The following is a 22,771-nucleotide window of genomic DNA, read 5'->3' on the forward strand; positions in this document are numbered from 1 at the left end:
ACTCTTTTATTTTTCAGAAGTTAGCAACGTTTAGGTTCGAAATATAAATAAATTACGGATCTTTTCAGACTAAGAACCGGGATTCTCTGCAATTGACTATCCGTTTAACGGGACCATAAACTCGATAACCGCTGCATCCGATTTTCTGACGAATTAATCGAGGAGAAGTTTATTAGATTGGAGAGCTACCGAACGATTACCTTCTCCTTTTCGTTACGTACTTCGATCGCATAAATTTCAAATTAAGTTACGTGCGTATATGAGAAACCAAGTTTCAAATAACTGTATTAAACTGTATAGAACGTTATTGGAATGCATCGACGACAAGTGCATTGAAAATAATCGTCCTTTTCGTAATATTTACCACTTAACATTCACGTGTTAAATATTCGGAAACTTGCTGTCATGCGCATCAACGCGCGAGAAATATTTTTCGAGTAAGTGATAAACGAATCGTCGCGGTCGAAAGAAGGCTCGTTTCGACGAAAATTTCTGTCCAAAAAACTAAGCGAAATTTTATACACATTATCGAGTATACGAATAAGTAGGTAATGTTTCGAAGAGAATTGACAGCGCACTGTTCAGTATCGCGATTCCGAAGGACTGCTAAAGGAAGTGACAAGATTTGTTCGACGGGTTATCTTTTGCTTACTTTTTCGAGGGTAGCTATCGTGCCAAGCGTTCTTCGAGTAAGTATTCCCCGCCAACTCCTATACCTCCTCTGGACATATTGTCGTGTCATCGAACCATGGAAGAACAGCATGGAATCTGGATTGGCAGGAAGTCGATGTTGTTCGGCTGAACGGTATCCGTTCGCGCGTGTATGCCGATTATTCCAACGGTTTCCCCACCGTTGAGAGTAAAGGAAAGGAAATTCGTGACGTACGTCAACGATTACGCGGAGAGAATGCAAACCGATAGAAGGGGGATGGCGAAGTAAGCGAGGGTGAAACGGTGGATAGCTGTGTCGCCGATGACGCGTAGTTCGTGTACAAGCGAAAAAGCATGGAGCGCGTGCGCCGAATATCTCCAGGATGCTGGAATGGGTAGGACGGGTAGGACGAGTAGAACGTGTAGGCACTAGGCAGGACGGGTTGGTCGGTCAGGACTCAGGGGTTGTTCGAAGTGCGAACACCAGACAGTCCGACGCTATCATTCGGCTCGTGTACACGTTCTTTCGTTTACCGATTGCAACGTCGCGTCCGAAACATAAACCGAAAGCTCTCGGGAGCTTACTGAAAATATCCCAGAATGGGAATCGTATTGCGATCACGGGTAATTTAAGCGCTTGCACTCAACAAGCTAGCTGCTCGATCGTTTCCGTGGTATACATATGTATACTCTGACGTCCAGACTTGTTGGTCCATCTTTCGAGACGTATACGTAGATAATAGACAATTGTCGCTATCGAATTTCATTTCGCCCGGCGAAGATGACCGAGCAACGAAACACAGTTTGCGGTGTAACGCGTACGTTTGATTATTCTGGACCGTGTATCTTTAACGAACGTTGAATTTCGTCGATAGTCTTGAATCTGCAACCTCGATCGCATAGAATGGCGCTGATCGTTGTAGTGAAGAACTTTCAAGGACTCAAACATAAAGGGGAGAAGGTTGTCAAGGTCGATTTCCGGGGTAAGTATTGTCAAACTCCACCTATCCATTATATCGAATCTCGGTTTACAGTAGGTTATTAATCACTTATGTAAACCTATGGGGTTATTCCATTTAAGTGGTACTTTTCGCCGTCATTAAGGTCACCTTTGCGGTACTGTATGGTTTTGCTGTCAGTTTAATTTAAAGGTCATAGTGGAAGGCGCTGCTCTGCGTGTTAGAAAGAAAAGGGAAAATGTTTCTTCGATAAATATTTATAGAACGTCGTTGTTTGTATCTCGTCGTACGAGTTCCAATATTCTATCACAATTTAAATTCATTTGTTCCAACAATGTACACCAGATTATTACGCATACTCTGTACGTTTGCGCAAATTTAAATTGTACATACGTTTAAGAATGCGCATTTAAATTAGATCATTATGCTTGAACAATTATGCAAAATGCATTACACCGTTAATGTGTGTAAAGAGACATCCGGACAATTATTTGAAAATGTGAAATGAATACTAAAATAAAACAGAGGACACGAGAATCAAATAGCGTTCGAAATAATGGTCAACAATAGAGAGACGTTGAAAGTTTGAATCAATTACGCGATCGTTATTATACGGAGAGGACTCGTTGCTTGTCGCGCAACCGCGTGTTTAATAACGCACAGCTTTTGCCTGTTAATTTCTCCTAACATCGAACTAGAACACAATCGCTTTCGGCCCATTAAATGATACAACGTTTCGCTGGATGGAAAGTGAATTTTTCGGTGACACACGTGTGCCCTATACATATGTATATTCAGATTCCTGTACCGAGTCGCAGTTATCGATTGAAATTAAGTATTCTATAAATAAACTTTCTATTTGGTGTGCCATTCAAGTCTACATTTAAATCACCATGAAAACTTTTTGCGCACGTGGAACAACAAGCATTTTCCTTACAGCTGACAATCACTTGTTCGCTGTATGTACGAACAATGCAACGGCTACCCAGCCGATCCGATAAATGATGCTTAAAATTTAAGTCGTTGTAACTAGCAAAACTCTATTTTAATTCAAGAATGTAACGTCGTTGCAAATGATGAAACACGATTAAAATCGTGGCACAATATGGGTTGAATTAATTACAGGGCTCGGTTACTTTAATACATGCCCTCGTACTGATAATATCTGTACTTGCATTTAAAGAGATTGCCTTTCCTAAGCGACAACTGAGCTACACGGTGAAAAGTACACGTACCAAGCGTTTTATTCGATAGAGCTGGTACGATTTATATTATACGCTATATTTTACCGTATAAATTAATTTGCGAACGGTGTCCTAAAATTCGGAAAGCCTGAATCGTTACAACGGCACGGAAAATGCAACACGGTGGACGAAAAGTTTAAGCGAGGTATCGCGTGCTTCGCATAATTTATTTCGATCGTTTCAGCTCGAAAGTTCGTCGACGGTTCTTTATACTCGCTAACGTTTCGTTAAACTTCGACCCATTTGAGAAGACTCTATTCGAGAGAAACAGTTCTGAAAAAAGCTCGATTAATAACGCGAAACGTACGATTCGCGTTTATTCAATGCGAAACTCGATTCTCGGTTGGTAAGACGTTTCATGAAATGTGTTCGCAAACATTGATACGGTGGAATATTAATTAATCGAAGCTGGTTTACACACGTATTGCCTGTACGTACGCATTAGGCGTATCAATCCGACGTTGTTCTTTTTTTCTCGCACAAGCTCCGAGTCGTATCGTCGCATGGGTATAATTGCTTCGGAGATTGCTTTACACTTGAATGGCACACGCGTTTATTGTAACGTGTACCTATACATATATCGCGTTCTATTGGCTCTCGTAGAGATGAGTGTTCGCAATCAGCTTCTAGGGATACGGTATTGTGTCACCCTTCGCATATTCTACAGGAACATGCATTCTATATATCTACAATAAATCCTCGATGAGTGTTCAAAGGCTTCTCGGTACTGAAAATTAAATATTTTATAAACTAATGGCCATATGCGGCTGAAAGAAATATACTTGGCGCCAGCATTCCAGGTTCTATCACGGTGATAAACTTCGTTAGAAAGTCAGCGTTACACCTGGGGACCCCTCCTTTTCAGTGCGAACGAACCTTCGAACACTCATCGAGAATTTATTGTACGTGTCTACCTAACAGAGGAAATTCGAATTAATAAATCATTCCATAAATAACGCAAATTTTCGGCTACTTATTTACAGCTTGTCACTTGTTATCCCTTCCTTTAATCTATCCACGTATCTTTCCATTCTTACGCCGTGCAGCGAAAAACTTGTCACCTCATTACGTTTACGGAAATGCCAGCAGGTAAAAATAGGAGGAAAAGAACTTTACTTGCACATTAAAAAGTTGCGTGCTAGTTGAGAGGACGGAAAGGTCGGTAAATTAAACCGTTGATTTACCGCGATCGAGCGCAGTCGCGATACTCGAGATATTTAACGAAGCGTGAGCTCCTATAGAGTAGAACCGCAGACGTTGTCGATAGGTTAAACGAATCAAGGGCTGAGAGGTCATTTCGCGAGATTCTGCACATCATTGATACAAAAGGGTTCCTAACATGTTTAAAGGGATGAGTGGTGCTCGCCAATATCGTTAATCGCTGAGGTAATATTCCATGCGTGAACTCTGCTTCGGAATCATGAATACTTCCTTAAATAACGAAGCGATTCCAGCCGAGAAGGAGAAGCATATGGTACGCGAGGATTTACGACTATGAAGCATAGTTGTCGATGTCTCTAGAAATGTAGATTTTTTGAGCATTGAAATTAATTTCGCGCGGTATCGAAAATAATAACGAAAAAACAACGACACTGTGATCTAGTTAGTGCGACGATGTGCTGTATTAGCTTACGTTTTAGCTTGCATGTACTGCACTCTTGTTTATTTCATGCTTGTTGCGAGATTTCCGGAAAAGGTCACGAGAAATGGACTATCCCAGTCAGCTTAGTCGGTTGGCTGGATACATGTGTACATACACGTATAACGTGTTAACGGTGAAAAAATAGATGCAATCTAGGCGGTACGAACTCTCCGTTCCTGGTCCTGTTACGATCTTCAGGGAGTCGCCTTTGGGTCACAGGCACGGGGCCCTAGAGGCTAAAGTTTCATTTAATCATGCTTGCCCTAGTTCGTTGAAGCCTGTGAGCTCGCGTGACATAAACTTACGCAGCAAGCTTTCTCGCTCGACCTCCTAACAGTTTACGATTCTTTTCGGATTTACTTGCTTAGGCGCGTGTATGTACATATATGTATATGTATGTACATAGACCGCTGTCTCGTGTCGTAGAAGCAATGTTATTTTCATTAACCCTGAAAATGTCTTGGAGTAAATTACCATTTTTTTCAAATACACCAAATTAGCGCCTACGAAATTCTAACATGTTTCATTAACTGATTAAATTATCCGATCAACACGAAGCAACGATACAAAAAAAAATGTTTGACTTGGAACTCTACCTATTTGTTATTTTGCGCGATTAATATCGTTGGGATCGGTATTATCTCGAGTGTAAATGGATCGCACTCGGAAAATACAGTACCTATACATATATGTCTGTAATTACTTGTCATACCTGGGACGGACAATCGTCACACGTTTTTTTCATCCTTCTTTTCTTTTATCTTGGAAAATGTATTTTGTAATTGGTTGTAATATAAAGCTCTGCAATGCCATCGCTAATTAGAGAGTAAATAACACATGGAAAGATTAACATCAAGTCCGGCTTAACATCCGACTTTTCGCTCGTTCTTTCTACCTGGCAAACGTTTGATCGTTGCCACAGCTTGTCTATTGAATGTGTACGAGATAAAACATTTATTATAGTTCTCAATGAAATCCCTTATAAAGAGATAAGTGAAATACAAGAAAGAACTAGGGCTAGAAGAGCCAGAGATTAAAGTGTGCTCTACCTAAACCGAATTATCAGTTTTCTCGATTGCTGTTCGTTTCTGGTTTTCCTAATAATTTTTCGTTGTTTTTACGTACACGGATCAGGTGAATTCGTTAAATTCATAAATTGCACGCACATAGAAGAAATGTTTTTCAACATTGCACGCACATAGAAGAAATGTTTTTCAGAGGTGACAGTGAATAGTGGCTGCAATTTTTCAACAGTGTGGGTAAATAGAGATTCGAATTGTGTAGCGAAACACGGAATATTTAAAGCGCAATGCTCATGGTCCAGATGCATACCATATGAAAAATATTCAAGTTGATTGCTTCTGAAAGAAAGTAGTAGGTACGTACGCGTGTAAAGAGGTGACAGTGAATGGTGGCTGCAATTTTTCAACAGTGTGGGTAAACATAGATTCGAATTGTGTAGCGAAACACGGAATATTTAAAGCGCAATGCTCATGGTTCAGATGCGTACCATATGAAAAATATTCAAGTTGATTGCTTCTGAAAGAAAGTAGTAGGTACGTACGCGTGTAGAAAATATTCGATGCATCTTGATTTCATATTCCTGAGGAATCTGAAAATACTTTCACGCGTTGGTATGATACTCTTACGAGGCATCTCGTTTTCCTTACTACTATCGGATGTATGTAGAATTCTAATTTCTGCGTTCCAGAACTTTATTCTCCCGAACGTTGTTATCGCTAAACAGGACCATTTAGAATAAAACGTTGTGAATGTCAGAAAACAACGTCAATTTAACGCGTTAATAATTCTTTTGTTATAGATGTACCTCACTATTCGAAATGTTTAGAAGAAAACGGAGATCATATTCCGGTGGACGAAGTAAGTTCTAGTATAAATACTTGTGACCGGCATTGCCATCGGCACAATCGAGCATTATTACGTAGATATTGTTATATTCGAATAAGTGTCGAATAGCGCTTCAATTTCGACATCGAGAACTGCCGCCGGTTAATTAATAAAACTTGACAATTTTATACGCGCGTTTTGATATTTTTATTTTCGCGTAATTGCATCGAATTATGAATACAGAAGAGGTTCTGTGCAAGCTTTTGCGTGTATATTTTATAAGTTCGCGTGGAATTAGGTTCATTACGGGTACACAAACTGACTAAATTTTATATACTCTATATGTACATTTGGTATATGTACCACTTTGTGCAAAAAGCCTTCGCCGTGACCCAGTTCTTTTCTCGATTAAAACGAACACGATTTAATGCTCTTCGCGTATATCGTATATCCAACGAACGATGTTAGCGCATTCATTTTTTATTTCCCGCGACAGATTCTTGCCGTGCCGGAACGGAAGTTTTCACCTTCACCCGCAGTTCCCTTGGTATTTCTGTATCTCACATTCGAGCTGCACCGGATGCGACACGATATGTTATTAGATAACCATTTCCTTGTTCCCCGTGTTGGAACAGTATCAGGAATCGAAAATTGAATGGTCATTATAAAGACATAGGCTTTCAATTAGACGAATACGATCACGCGACCTGAACGAATATAGCGCGATTGCCGATCACGGGACGGTAATCGTTTCCGATTCTCTGATAATAGAAACTCGTGTGGCGGGTCTGGTCTTCGGTAATTTCCATAGATTGTCGGAGAGTCTCGTTAGGATTTCATGCCATGGTCAACGCAAAAGTGCGCGATAAGGGGATCGATCGGCAAAAACGGGTCGCCGTGAATCGTGTACGAAACGACACGCATCTCATAACGGGATTGATACTTTGTTATATCGTCGTCAACTTAGGCTTTAGGTATATGTACATACCTATACCAAAAAATAAATCGAGTCGAGTCGCCTATCTGTATACGCGTCGATAAACTGATTTAATTTCTTGATTGCTCGCGATTTTAACTTCGAATTAAGCGACAAGAAGGGTTTGTAATAGATACAGGAACATAGGCACGCGTCCACTCGACTGCTCCAATTTAATTTGTTCGTTCCTTGCCGGATGACGCCGTGAATCAAATTTCATTTCAGATGTTCACGTGGAATTTGGGCAGACCAGTCGACGAAGCGGAAGTATTGCAATTGATGGTGGTGTCGCGAGGCGTTCTAAGGAACGAGAAGGTGATCGCGAAGTATGGTTTAGTTTTACAGACGGTGGTACGAGAAGGCAGAATCGCAGTCACCGATTCATTGGTAGATCTGAACAACAAGCCGCTTCCGGTACGTAGAAAAATCTTCGCGATAACAATTTCCTCCCCTTCTACATACGAAGCGCTTAACTACTATCGTTTTAGCTAAAGCGTTTGATTTTCCATACATATATGTAGTACGAAGCTTTTAATTCGAGCAGAATGTATTCCTTTGAAATTGATGACTATAAATATTATCGAGTATTGGCTGTCAACCGATGCCATGCGACCGCAGTTCGTGGAGAATTTATTTGGTATGCGTAGGCGGTGATTTGCTTCGAAATCCGATACAACCCTCCCGACGGAAGCTGTAGCTCGTACGCGGTATCGGAAATAATGGAGGACGAGCAACAGATGCTGATCGACATCGAGCAGAATATCGCGAACCTCGAGAGGAGTTTCGAGCAAGCGAACGCCAGTAGCTCCGCCAGCGGCAAATGGATGGGATCTTGGCAGACCCCGGAGAAAATTCCGAAAAAGGGTTCTTTACAGAAGGGTAGTTCCGTGTCGGCGACTGAAAAGTCACTCGACCGTAAGAGGTGAGATAACATCGATAACATCGAGTCTTCCCCGTATTCGCCTCCTTTTTTCGGCAGACACAAGGAACGGTGATATACATATATACCATTCCCTTTCTCGCTATATGCCGACCTATGTTCGAGGATAATAGAAACTCACAGCACGTATATACCACCGGCGGCTGTATAACGAGAATAAATTAGAGTTTGCACCCTTGTAGGACGTTTTATTACTATGGCGTCACTAACAGTACCTCCTGTATTCGTCACTAGAGATCTGCCGAGTCCACTAGCAGGCTCAGGACGAAACGCCGTTCCTTCTCCTTTTGTTTTCATATCTCTAGCCTCAACCACCGCCAAATTAAATTACTATTAGTCATCACAGAAACGTGTAGCTATGATAAGAGGGAAGCACCACAGTTGCTTCTACTAGTGTACGATACGAAAGAAAATTAATTATCAATAAGTGAAGTATGTAAACAGAACGGTTGTAACGAGAGAAAAATGAAGGACGATCGATCGGTCGATGGTGAAGCCGCACACTGTCGCTTTCCCAACGGAAACCTTGAATAAAGCAAGATTCTGCGATTCGTCGTTTACTTAAATATGCGAAATCACCTTTTCACGCCCGATTGAATCACGAACCGGATGAAACTGAATTCGTAAATACCTATATGTTGTGATACTTTTTTGTTTTTCGTGAACCGTTTCGCTCGGCTTTCCAGGATTTCCGAACATTTTAAGGCCGCGATCGACGATATTCCGACACGTTCGGTTCTCGGTCGACGCAGCCAGCCGCAAGATTTGATCTGTTTTCTATGCAGCAGGAGTTCCACATTGAAAAGTATGAGGTCTTTCATGAAGCTGGGCAAGCAAAGACCGTCCAGAGCGCGGTCCTGCGACAGCGGCTCCGATACCCGGGAATTACTCGATGGAAGGGACTCGAGTTGCGCAACTTCCAACGAACCTTCGAGGACGAACTCGATGACTTCTTTGGAAACGAGCACATCCGACTGCGAGAACCGGGCCAACGGGGACGCGATGGAATCGCGGGATGCGATCGCCAAGCCACCGAAGAAACCGAAACCAAAGGTTCGATCGATCTTGTCGTTTTAATAATCGAGAGAAAACCGTCTGTTGCCACCGTAACGAACGCTGGATAAGTCGAGACCGGTCTGCAATTTGATTATCTATTCGCCGCGGTGCAATATCGAATCGACGTTAACGAACGTTTAACGAGCACTCGATACTCTCGTCGATATTACGAGGGAAACGCGTAAGAAGTTAGTTGATAATGTATTCCCCCGGAGTGCCGCCGGCAACGGCGAAATTGCAAATGAAAGAAGCGGCGAGCAGGAGACTGAGAGACCAACGATCGTACCGCAATCCCGAGGCAAACGAAATAAAGTAGAAATTACGCGATGAATTGCGCAACCGTCTTTGCATAACAATCCGCTCGTCCGTCTACGCACTACACTTCGAAACGAATTACATATGTGTCACCATTCAATTGCCCTTTGTCCAATATGTTTGTCCGCGATGGGATTCAGTATCTGTTTCCTTCCCCTAGATTCTAGACGAATACATCGTGAAGATCGAAACGATTTTCGAATTTATTTTTTACAGACTGCCGACACCGGGCAGACCGCGTTGAAAGCACAGGATTATCAAGTCTGCGTTACTATAATCGAAGCTAGGCAATTAGCGGGTCTGAACATGGATCCGGTTGTTTGCGTGCAAGTTGGAGACCAACGGAAATACACCAGCGTCAAGGAATCCACGAATTGTCCATATTACAACGAAGTAAGTCATGATCGTAACGTAAAATGAAATAGATATCATTTTTCTATTACTTGTTTGGACAACACTTGTTATTTTACTATTTTTCTCGAAATAATAAGCAATACCGTGTACACACAGTAACGTGTTCCGTACACTTGTCTTTGTTACAGTACTTTGTCTTTGACTTTCACATGCCACCCGTGATGCTTTTCGATAAAATCATCACGCTTTCGGTAAGTCTGCTTTTAACACAAGTTGCGTTACACTACGGAGCTGTCGTTTCTAGTATACAAGTCAGGAAGTAAAATGTTTCGTTTAGGCACGTAGCGATCTTAGTTCTTGTCGATATTTCACAAATATCGTAACACGTCGCCTAGTAAATTGCTAATCGCGCTTCGCTCCTGATTACAACGTTCACTGTAGTCGAAAGATATCCGTTATAATGACGTAATGGAATAGAAAATAGAAAACACTATTCATTTCACGGGAGGAATATAGTAAGATACAATTGTTGAAAATCGAACAATAATAACGTTGTATATTTCGCGATTCAGAAATTAATGCCACGATCGTGTTACGTGTATGGTAATCAAATGGTACCTTTGGTTTGCGGTTTCTCTCAGAGTATAAACAGGGAAAGGAGAACGGATAATGAGAAAATCACAAGGGAAATACGGCATTTCTGCATACGAATACTTTTCGGGATAATTATAATAACTTGCAAAAAAACAGAAGATGCGATCTTTACGCTCTCGATGTTGACAGATAGAAAAAAGTGAGTGAGGGTTAACCTTCTACTGGTACGCAGGTGCAGCAATCGCGGAATCTCTTACGCGCTAATCTAACGCTGGGCAGCTTTAAGTTAGACATCGCGACCGTATGGGCACAACCAGGTACAATTTCTCAATCGTCCGAAAGAGACGCTAAAGACTACTTTCGATCATCAATGACCGATCTCTTCGATCGATACTTTCGATCCTTCATCTGTTTCCGTGACTGAGGCGAGATACGAGTAAAAAGACGATTTTGTATTCAAATACCACAGTCCAGAGTACAGAGACTTCGCGCGTATTGATCGTTGTTGTACATAACTTGACCGGTATATTAAATAACACGCGTATTTATATCTCTGCGAACAGTTTCCCTATTTCTTATGAATGTTAAACGGCGATCCGAAGTTGAGGTGTATAATCGAACTGTTATCACTGTACACGTGATCTGTAGAAACTAAGGTAGATGATAAAAGAAATACGGTACATCGAGGATTACGTACAACGCACATCACTGTGAATGCTTTTTGCGTGTACCTACCGGTACCTACTGTTTGTCGTTTCCGTGCCTGCAGTACTCGATAAAGCCAACCGCTTTGTACTTTTGCTAGTAAACGTCATTCCGTAGATTGTAGATGAATCTTTGTCGAAGAAAAACGATAACACGCGAAAAATATGAAAATGAGATTAAGCAATCGGTCTCGTTAAAACTCGTGCCGAATAAATGTCAACTGTTCCCGCATTACGCTTCTCATTTTTACCTTGCACCATTCCAGAGCATGTCTCCTCGAACCTTCCTGTGCGCATACGACACACTGTCCTCGAGTCATGCCGCTTCTGTCGCATAGAACATCTATACTTGTCCAATTTCAATGCAATGCACTATTAGAACAGTTTTATCAACCTTGATGAGAGGTTTAGGCTTTGATAATGCTTTCGGAACAGCTTTGGAATAACGCTCGACTTTGAAGATCGTTCAACGACGCGACGCGAAAATGTGTGTCGGAAGCGAATGACTGTCGAGTCGTAACTTTCCTCGAACGATCCTTTGCTTCGATTCACTCGATTTTTTCAACTCTCTCTCGATATCTCTATCTCTGCTATCACGAGTATTTATCGGGGGAAATTGTCAGCACGTAATAAACATAAGAAACGTTCACTAAATAGATCACCAATTTTACCATAAATGGGCGCTGCTGACGGATCCGGACGACGTTGCCGGCGGTCCAAAGGGCTACTTAAAGTGCGACATAAGCGTGATCGGAAAAGGGGACACCGTGAAAATACCGCCAAAGAGCGAAAAAGACGAGGACGATATCGAGGGAAATCTGTTGCTTCCGGATGGCGTGCCCATCGAGAGGCAAAGGGCAAAGTTTATCGTGAAGGTGTACAGGGCCGACGGATTGCCGAAAATGAACAGCAGCATAATGGCGAACGTGAAGAAAGCGTTCACGGGCGAGGTGAAAGATTTGGTGGATCCTTACGTTCAAGTGTCCTTCGCTGGATTAACCGTAAGATCGATCATATTCGTTTCCTTCGAATATTTATTAAAATACCTATTAATTGTCGTTGAGTTTAATTTTCGTTTTCGCATACACCGTCGAGTACAACAAGAAAAACGAAAAAGGAAAAGCTTTGTTTGTCTGTCACGTAATTTAGGGCAAGACGAGCGTTAAGAGGCACCGTTACGCGCCGGTTTGGAACGAACAGATTGTTTTCACGGAAATGTTTCCGCCTCTATGTCAAAGGATCAAAATTCAACTGTGCGACAACGACCCAGTCCACGCCACCGTAATCGGTACCCATTTCGTCGATTTGAAACAGATTAGCAACGACGGCGAAAGAGGATTTTTACCCACTTTCGGTCCGGCCTTTATTCACTTTTATGGTAGCATACGGGATTACAGTCTTATAGACGAACATTCGACGCTGAACGCGGGATTGGGAGAAGGAATTTCATACAGAGCAAGGTTACTCTTCGTTCTACTACACGATTTCTAATAATACCGACAATTTCGCGGTAAAACGGTTCCATTTAAATGGAATTATTTTCTACCTTCTAGGTTACTAATAGCAATCAGAACAGAAATAAGCGACAACGTTGAGATGGCTCCATCGGAGGTCGAAGTAGAACCCAGCGTGGTCATCAACGAGTCCGCTTATGCCAGAAACGAGGAGTTTTTTCTTTTCGCAACGATAATGGACGCGACGATGATCGACAGGAAACTCGGCGACAAACCGATGTACTTTGAAATATCGATAGGAAATGCGGGAAATGCTTTGGATGGTCACAACGAAAGCTCGAAAGTAAGTTTCACGCATCGGTCTGTACTTGTTAGTAATCTTTCTTCGATACAATTTTGATAAACGTTTTTGCCGGAGAGTCAGCGTTATCGCGATGCATTCGAAATTCGCGACTAGCAGGTTAATATTTCGGAATACAGCCAGTTATGGATTCGTTGGTTCACGTTGATCGTTACCAGATGTGCGAAATGGGGCCGACGACAAAATTTATTATTTCATACCGTACTGGGACGACAAACCGTGCCTCCATGTTAGAAGCATTTGGCCGGATTATAGGCGTAGAATGTACAACAGCAATATCATTAGCAAAATCACGGATAAACTCGTAAGTCGAGCGAAATAATCGAGAAATAGGAGACGCGACTGGCGATTGTTCGAAAACTACAATATCATCCGCGATTGTAATTTTTAGGAAGAGGGATTGTCGGAGGCTCAGGCGCACACGGACGACTCTGCGGGCGAGAAACTATTAAAGTCTACGCTCGAGGAATTGAGCAGCAATTGCAATCGATACGTTAGTATCAGCAAGTCGAGTCTCACCGGGCCAGGCGTTGGGAAAACAAAGCTCGACAAAGAGAGAATGAAATTGTGTCAGAGGGAATTGGAAAATGTAGGAGTCCTATCGAGAAACCTAAAAGCTGTGGTCACGAGAAGTAGCTTCAAAGAAAGATTAAAGACGGCACAGGGTTACTTACAGAAATTGAAGTTTCTGGTCGAAGATGTAAGTCTATACATACATTGTGTAGAAGCTATACATACAATACATATGTACAGTGGAAAGTGTCGAGTATTACTCGTTACCGTTCCGTAATTGAAAAGGGGATGTATTTGCAGCCCCAGGATTCACTACCGGATGTTTTTATTTGGGTAATTAGCGGTGGACGACGCGTGGCTTATCAAAGAATACCTGGCAGGGATTTAATTTATTCTATCGTGGATGAGGAATGTGGCAAATACTGTGGCAAAGTGCAGACAATGTTTCTCAAGGTACGTTAATTTAGTGTATCGAATGAAATGAAAAAAGTGAAATGTTTGAAACATTACGTTGCTATTTTACTGAACACGATATACATATGTATGTAAATAAATATATGCTTATGTATGTGTACGTATGTGTGATGTACGTATATTATATTGAATACGTAGCTTCCAGGAAAGAAACGATTCGGACCGTCCGGCTGGGGTATACAAACGAAATTGCAAATCTACATGTGGCTGGGGATACTGAAGCACAAGAAGTACTTTATCCAAGGTCTACCGAAGGGGTACGAACTCAGTCACGAACTTAGGAACGTTGACAGACCGCGCGCATTACCACCGATCGTTGTGCATTATATTGAAAAACACGTGAGTGTCCGATGCACGAAAGTATGTCTTGCAATGGTAACGGATCCGTTCTTTCGATCGTTTCCACGTTTCCGAGTTTCCATTTCGTGTCGTTTGAACGGCAGAAGAACTCGAGCGATTCGTTGACTAAAATCTTGCAATAATTATTGAGTAGAAATTCCAGTTGAGAGCGCACATGTATCAAGCCCGATCTTTGATCGGTAGCGACGCGTCCGGTCTCTCGGATCCATTCGCGCGAGTGATTTGCGGCGAATTCTGCAAGTCCACGCAAGTGATCGACGAAACTCTGAGTCCGACGTGGGACGAGCTTCTTCTGTTCGACGACATCTTGATCCACGGCACTGGCGAAGAAATCAAAAGAGATCCACCCTCGATCGTCATTGAAATCTTCGATCAAGATAAAGTGGTATGTCATAGGCGAAACATTCATTCGTTTTTATCAATAAACTGCAATGTCTGTTTCATTTTGATTACCAAAGAAACAGTCGATAAAACGCAAAAAAAAAAAAGAAACCCTACCGATGACACCCCGGTTGTCGAGTATTTTACGTTCTTGTGATTCTTTGTTCGCAGAGTCATTTTGTAACTATGGACATAACACTGCATGAGGGGTCTGCTTTAACAGTTTGTATACGGCATACAAGACTCGTACGGTATCGGGTAACACAATTTACTGGTTGACCACTCGCTTCATACGACACACGACCCCCGTGGGTAGAGAAAGTACACGCAAAAATACACAGTTTCACGGTTCGTTCATCGATTGTTCGACGTTTAAACGATAGAGATAACAGCTGGCTGGCTGGCTGGTTGGCATTAGAAGATAAGTAAACTGAGCGGTAGATTACAGACAGCAACGGGAAACTTGAAACGTTTGTCTCGATGATTAACAGAGGTTGTTGTTTGTCGACCCGTAACCCGATCGATTTTCGCGAAATTCGCAACTATCCATCCTCCGCGCGAAATTAACCGAAGCAAATACGTATCGGTTCCAGGGGAAATCAGAGTACATAGGACGAGCGGTAGCGCGACCTCATGTGAAACTCGCTTCGGACTGTTACGTGCCGCCGGAATTCCCTCCGTCTTTGGAATGGTACGATGTGAGCAGAGGTATCGCGAGAGCCGGCGAGCTTCTCGCTGTTTTCGAACTGCTTGAGTATCCTTCGACGAAAGATTACGGTTTTCCATCGCTACCGGATCCAAAGGATATAGCGGGTTTAACTTCTGCCATCGTTCAGGATCAAGGGCCTATACTACCGGTACCAGACGGCATCAGACCGACACTCTCGAAATACAGGTAAGCTGAACAGACAAAGATACACATCCAGAACCGAAAAGTCGTAGGTACACACACGTATATGTATGTATGTACCTACATCATTGAAGAATGTCATTTCTCGCGTACCGCAGAATCGAAGTATTGTTTTGGGGACTGAGAGATTTGAAAAGGATACACCTGCTGACCGTGGACAAGCCTCGTGTGGACGTCGAGTGCGCCGGTCATATTCTTTATTCTTCGGTAATAGCGAACGCGAAGAAGAATCCAAATTTCAATACGCCGATTAAGTTTATGGAATTGGAGTTACCGGAACAGGAACTTTATCGACCGCCATTGACAATCAGAGCGGTAGACTGTAGAAGTTTCGGTCGATACACCCTCGTCGGTACACATACGATAAATTCGATTCACAAATACATGTACTGTCCGCAAACAAAAAGAGTAAAGGATGCCGAGGACAGAAAAAAGAATTTGTATCAGTTGCAACAACACTCAGGTAGGAAAACTACGTGTTTCGTTCGCGTTACAATCCATAGGGTTATAAATCACGAGCTCGATTTTATACTGAAAACTGGATCATTGTGTTTCTTCGCAGGTTTCGACACATCGAAAACGAAATGCCAACAGACGTGTTTGCTAGATCCTTTCGCCGAGCTCGAATTTATTTGCGGAGATACGATCATCACGTTGGGTTTGGGGCAAGGTTGGCCAACGAAGAAGGAGAAAACCGAACAAAACATAAGGAAGAAACAAAGCGTGGTTTATGATGGAAGTACAGGTAAATAAATTAACGGGATATGCATAAGACAACAATGAAACCGATTCGATTCTCTCAGGGGATTTCGATGCGTTCGAGGACGGTGACGGCTGTCAGGATTGGTGGACGAAATATTTTGCTTCCGTTGAAGCTATGATCGAAGAGAATAAGGAACTTCGTAAAGAGAAGACGATGTTCCAAGCTCAATCGAACGGCACAGTTCCAATATACTTGGAAGAAAACTACAATGAATGTCAAGGGAACACCTCGGCCGAAAAGGTTCCCGGTGTCGGTACTAAGAAACTGTTTAGCTTAAAATCGACCGCGAATGCGGCAAGATTTGTTTCGAAGCACAGTCCCAAGCAAACTTGTCAAAAGTTTTCGAAAACGGCGCTCCTGAAAGTCTATCCGAACGAATTGGAAGCACAGCCAGAGTTCGAGCAGTTTAAAGAATGGTTGCACACGTTCGAACTGTATCGGGGCAAGAAAACTGGAGACGAGCCCGAAGACGATTCGAGAATCGTAGGGAGCTTCAAAGGCGCTTTAAAGGTGTACAAGTGGCCCCTTCCGAAAGACCTAATAGATCACACGGTCATGGGCTTCGACCCGCAATATGGTTTCTTTCAAGGTGTACCGTCGAACGAACCGATTCACGTACTGGTGCGAGTTTATATCGTCAAAGCGAACGACCTTCATCCCTGCGATCTGAACGGCAAGGCGGACCCGTACGTTGTTTTGCAGCTAGGCAACAAGAGGATCAGCGACAAAGAGAATTATGTATCGAAGCAGCTTAACCCCGTATTCGGCAAGTACGTCCTTACACCGATCGATTCGCAATATTCCCAAATTTGACTGACACGATTCTAATTTTATTATTTTACTCGCGAGGTGTTTTGAAATAGAGGCAACTTTCCCGCAAGACTCGCTGCTAACCATACAAGTGTTGGACTGGGATTTGGTTGGTGCGGACGATATGATCGGCGAGACGAAGATCGATTTGGAAAATCGTTTCTACAGCAGGCACCGTGCTACTTGTGGCCTACCTAAAAGATACGACGAGTAAGTAGTCACTCACGTTCAAAGATTTCTTCGGATCGGCAGAAATTAATATTCGTTTCTTGTTACTCGTGGCTGTTCCCGAATCGCACGCTATCGGAGAAACATTACTATAATATATTTTAGGTCCGGTTACAACACATGGCGAGACTCGACGAAGCCAACTCAAATTCTGTCAAAGCTTTGCAAGGAGGGAAAGATCGACGGTCCTGTGTATTCGCACGGCCGCGTAACGATCGGCAGAAAGACATTCTCCTTAACGAACGAGGAGATGGAGTATTATATTTATTCGAAGGGTAAGAACAAGTTCACGTTTACCGACGAATTAAACAGAACCAGATTTCTGTCGTTCGTCCGACATCCGATTGTTCTTTTCAGGAATAGAAGAACACCTCGCGTTGGCAGTACTTCATCAATGGCATGCTTTTCCAAGAATCGGTTGCGCCTTGGTTCCCGAACACGTAGAAACACGGCCCCTTTACAATCCAGAAAAGCCAGGGATCGAACAGGGAAAGCTGGAGATGTGGGTCGACATGTTCCCTATGGACATGCCTTCTCCGGGGCCGTCTATCGACATCTCGCCAAGGAAACCAAAAAGTTACGAGCTCCGAATTATCATTTGGAACACAGACGACGTTGTATTGGAGGATGATGCGTTCTTTACCGGCGAAAAGATGAGCGACATTTACGTGAAGGGGTGAGTCTATGCTTTGTTGCTACATAGTACGCTTCCAAAGGAAACTATAATGCTAGATGGCCTGGCGAATTAATAAAAATAACAGCCACCTGTGTATCGATAGGTGGCTGAAGGGGCCAGAAGACTGTCAATCCACCGATATTCATTACCGGTCTCTAACCGGAGAAGGAAACTTCAATTGGCGTTTTATATTTCCGTTCGATTATCTTGTGGCGGAAGAGAAGATTGTTATCAATCGTAAAGAGAGCCTCTTCAGTTGGGACGAGACGGAATGCAAAATTCCAGCTCGTTTGGAATTACAAGTAACAGAATTATTTAAATGAATTGGTAGTTCGCAATTCTCTTAAAACGTTGCCCAGTTCCGTCACTTGATTTTCTCGTAGGTATGGGACGCGGACCATTTCTCAGCCGACGATTTCCTTGGCGCTATTACTCTCGACTTAAACAGATTTCCACGTGGTGCAAAGAACAGCAAGCTTTGTACTTTAAGTATGCTGAAGACAGACGGAACTGTGCCAACAGTAAACATTTTCAAACAAAAACGGGTAAAAGGCTGGTGGCCGTTCTACGTGAAAAAGGAAAACGAGGATATGGAATTGACGGTAAATTTCAACTCGCGCCCATTTTCATTCGCGAAAACTGGAAATATGTACGTGTACTTTACTTTGCGTTACGAATGTTCGTCAGGGAAAAGTGGAAGCGGAGATCCACTTGTTGACCAAAGAGGAGGCTGAGAAAAATCCTGCCGGTTTCGGCAGGAACGAACCGGATCCGCTTGATAAACCAAAGTACGTAGGTTCACCGATTAATAATTATCTAGACGATAATCGTTAATAAAAGACACGCTATATCATAAATAACAGATACGCGCAATTTATCTTGAAATTAAAATTTTCTTTACGCTTTTGTTTCAGCCGACCCGACGCGTCTTTCATGTGGTTCTTGAATCCTTTGAAATCAATTAAATATATCGTATGGCATAACTACAAATGGGCAATTTTGAAAGCTATTGTAACCATCGGATTAGTAGTACTTGTATTGCTATTCTTTTACGCCATACCCGGATATTTCGTTAAAAAGTTGTTGGGAGCTTAGATTTTAGTCGTACGCAACCAACACATTCGAAGGTGACTCACAGAGACATTTGAGGACTGTCAGATTTGAGAACAGTCACACATAGATATCGCGTCCCTTATTCGTGTCATATCAATAATTACATCGTTATCACTATATATTGTACGTATATGTGATACACACAACAAATAAAATAAATTATTTTTTGCAAATCCAGAATTCATCTACATCGCGCTACGTCTCACTGTACAAATTTCGTAGGCCTTAAAATTTCAATCATGTACTACTACCATTGAAGAACGTACATAGTGTTTTAGATAGCTTGAACGTAGTTTCAGTTTGTAAGCCATTTTCCAAATAGGGAAACAATAAGTGCGTATGAAACAGTTCTTTAGCAAAGCCAAAAAATCCTTGGTTCGGTTTATCGGAACATGCGATGAGATGGCCCTACTTAGCTTCTTCGTGAAATAGCTATTTTTACTACGTTATTGTTGCATAGCGGACCAACGAAACAATAGTAAAAAATCAAATCTATGTATATAGTGGTGCAACCATTAATTAAGAAACGCTAGATGCAGAACAATAATGCGTGTATATATATATCGAGTTTGTATGGAATATTTCGTTATCAGTGTTGTTATATCCTACTTCGTTGTAAATAAGTAGCTTCATTAACAGTAAATAATATGTAATCAAAAATTAATAAAGAAAGAAAGATGCAACAGAAACCTGTGAACAGTAAATGTTTTCATAAATCCGTAGACAGCGCTTCGAATTTATTAACCACTTTCGGTATCTCTGATTCTTCGCTGGATGTATCGTCCGAATCATTAAATCCATGCCCCTTTCGCTGCTTTCCACTGTCTGCAGGTTCTTCTTCGGTTTCGTCGTCCTCGGACGACAGCAGCACTCTTCCTTCGTCACTAAAATCTTCCCCTTTGTTACTAGCTTGAATCCATCTTACCAATTCAACATCTGGATGATTCTCCCACGTTTCTGTATTGTAACGCGCGAAAGAGCTTTGGTTAGAATAATGTGTTTCTTTCACCGCTGTATAATGTACGTTACCTTTTTTATCAACCCAACCCGGTGGGTAGACGTGTATACAAATTTTTCCCTCCAACGCCATTCTCAATAAGGAATTCGCTGCTCTATAAGTATCGAGCCTAGCAGCCCGCGCAGTTATGAAATTTCGTTTAATAGCCCAACCGTCGCATATATCCATCGCGGACCACGTGTCATCGTTATCCGGATGTTGAATTTTTAGCAGTTTTGGTAAATCTACCCTTTCCGCTAGAAATTTAACTGTTGTGTATGGCTCCCTGACTTGAGCTATCGGGAAGGAACCCATTAATATCTGTAGTTGTTTCGGGACTGTTGACGGAAACACCAATCCCGGACAGTCGCAAAGACAAACAGTTCTTGTGAGGTATATTGTTTGAAAATGCTTAGTGTGTCCTGGTGTACGCGATACGCTTACAACTTTCTTTCCTGTAAAATATATGTGTATGAGTTTCTGTGATTCGACCTTCTTTATGCCTCTTCTTTTCAATTCCGCGTAACGAGAATTATTATTCACCCATTAACGCATTCATCAAAGACGACTTTCCAACATTTGGGGTTCCGATACAACCAATAGTGAGCATTCCGTTTTTATATCGTTCGTGCTCGAAATAACTTGTGTCTTCTTTTTCAAAGGTAATAGTGTCTTTATGATCGACATCATCTAAATCATACTCCGTTTGCATTTCTTCCTGAATTTTCTCATGCCAAGAACTTAAATTAACTTTATCTCTTACAATTTCTTTACAAGTATCCAGTAATTTTTGAGCTCCTTCTGCAGCCATTTTTAGTTTTCCTCTTCTACGTCTCTTTCTTAATCCTTCTGTTTCATTTATGTTGCCATGTAAATTATATGTAGGATACGATGTGAACATTAAAATGTGTAATTTCGGGTATGTGTTTTGAAAATATTCTTTCCATGCTACTACTAAGGCTGGAGGAACTAAATCAACTTTGTTTAATACTAGAATCATATCTTTTTTCAACTCATTTGTTACATGATGATATAAATACGGAGGAAACATTAGGACTGGGTACCTGATGTCAACAATAATTAACAATATATCTGACATTTCTAGAACTCTCCATAACTGTCTCCATGTTTCTAAATTCAATTCAAAGTAACTAATAGTACTTAATTTTTCCATATCCTTCAGATATTCCTAAAGGTCACAATTTATTAGCAGATCCTAAAGCTATACAAGAATAAATGTAAATGAAAATTACAGTTGCTTACGGTAAAGTACTTTTGCTCCCTTAATTCTAATTGTTCTTTGAGCATGTTGAAGTCCCATGGTGGTCTTTTCGGCATATCAATGTCTGGTGGGAAATAGTTATCGGAAATTTCTTGTTCCTTAAGAGATAAATGTTTGATCAAGCTTCTAGATTCTTCTTTTCGCTTCATCAGTTCTTCCTTATTTTCTTGGAAAAACTGTAGAGCGTATTTATTTCTAGACGTATTACCATCTATAGGTTGTTTGTTGATCTTTTGTATGGCATTGTGTCCAAACTCATCGCCAATATTTGATTTTGCTTCATCGCTCCTACTGCAGCATCCAGCTATTAATATATTACATAAAATTATTTAATCTTAACTACCCACTATGATAGAATTGCTTGATGCAGAAATTTCTTGTTAGTTTTACATTGTACATACTCAGCAGAGTAGGATTTTGTCGTTGTTTTTTTGCTTGCAACTGTTGTTTCTTTGCTTTACCGCTAAAAGGTTTTTTTCTCGTACCTTGCGGCATTTTCCAATGTTTCTCAACCTCAAATATTCAATTAAATTGTCTCCAGTTTCTTTTAAAAAATGTTACCTACCAGCAGTTACCAGATGTGACTCTACACTTGGTTGCTTTACAACACGTATTTCTCGTTTCGTAAACGAAGCCAATATCAGTAAGTAACTATCTATTTAGCTAGTAACGATCGAAAATTTATTCGCAACTTATGCATAAAACCATAAAACATAGTTAAAACAATTATGTATGTGTTTAATGACAAGAGTAATACTGAGTAGTACCACCGACTAGGTATAGAATAGACCTATCATCCAATGCTTTTTTTAGTCCCACGTTCGGAGGGCTACGTAACCTTCTTATCATTTCAGTGCCAATACCTGACGTTACCGATAAAGCATGAATTCTGAGTATTATTAGCACAAATGGAGTATTATATATTCCATTCATAATACGTGTATCCAATATGATTTGGTGGGAATAAAAATATCCGATGCTTCGGTTTAAAGGATGAATATAATACTGATGAAATATGATAACTTATTCTAAATTTCATCGTTAATGAACATTTTAGTAATGTTACGTTTCCCACGTATCCTTTTTATTCGTTTTTATATTTTTTTTATCTGATAACGTGATATAAGAATCCTAATACGCATAATCAATTACCTTCTGGTAATTGG

The 22,771-nt window shown here is 41.5% G+C and overlaps 2 protein-coding genes across 2 annotated transcripts; one reads left to right on the forward strand and one right to left on the reverse strand.

Moving 5' to 3' along the window:
* The first annotated feature begins 1,555 nt into the window (after positions 1–1,555).
* On the forward strand, positions 1,556–19,308 carry LOC107195108 (otoferlin-like). The gene is given in 28 exon segments (XM_015584887.1): positions 1,556–1,634; positions 6,319–6,377; positions 7,546–7,734; positions 7,968–8,242; positions 9,046–9,313; positions 9,848–10,024; positions 10,174–10,236; positions 10,812–10,896; positions 11,941–12,284; positions 12,433–12,743; positions 12,837–13,097; positions 13,222–13,402; positions 13,490–13,798; positions 13,912–14,064; positions 14,224–14,424; positions 14,579–14,830; positions 14,998–15,048; positions 15,420–15,721; positions 15,835–16,199; positions 16,299–16,481; positions 16,540–17,269; positions 17,349–17,519; positions 17,643–17,812; positions 17,895–18,213; positions 18,317–18,515; positions 18,597–18,815; positions 18,901–19,001; positions 19,128–19,308. Coding segments are annotated over 28 exon segments (6,198 nt in total).
* A 529-nt stretch (positions 19,309–19,837) lies between these two features.
* Positions 19,838–22,323, reverse strand: LOC107195111 (guanine nucleotide-binding protein-like 1). Its single transcript, XM_015584889.1, has 5 exons — positions 22,007–22,323; positions 21,587–21,909; positions 20,867–21,512; positions 20,356–20,778; positions 19,838–20,283 (listed from the first exon to the last, which is right to left on the reverse strand). Exons 1-5 carry the CDS (start codon positions 22,098–22,100, stop codon positions 20,036–20,038), a joined length of 1,734 nt encoding a protein of 577 aa, XP_015440375.1. The 5' UTR covers positions 22,101–22,323; the 3' UTR covers positions 19,838–20,035.
* Positions 22,324–22,771: the final 448 nt, after the last annotated feature.

The sequence above is a fragment of the Dufourea novaeangliae genome, unplaced genomic scaffold (assembly GCF_001272555.1).
Source record: "Dufourea novaeangliae isolate 0120121106 unplaced genomic scaffold, ASM127255v1 scaffold49, whole genome shotgun sequence".
NCBI classification, from domain to species: Eukaryota; Metazoa; Arthropoda; class Insecta; order Hymenoptera; family Halictidae; genus Dufourea; species Dufourea novaeangliae.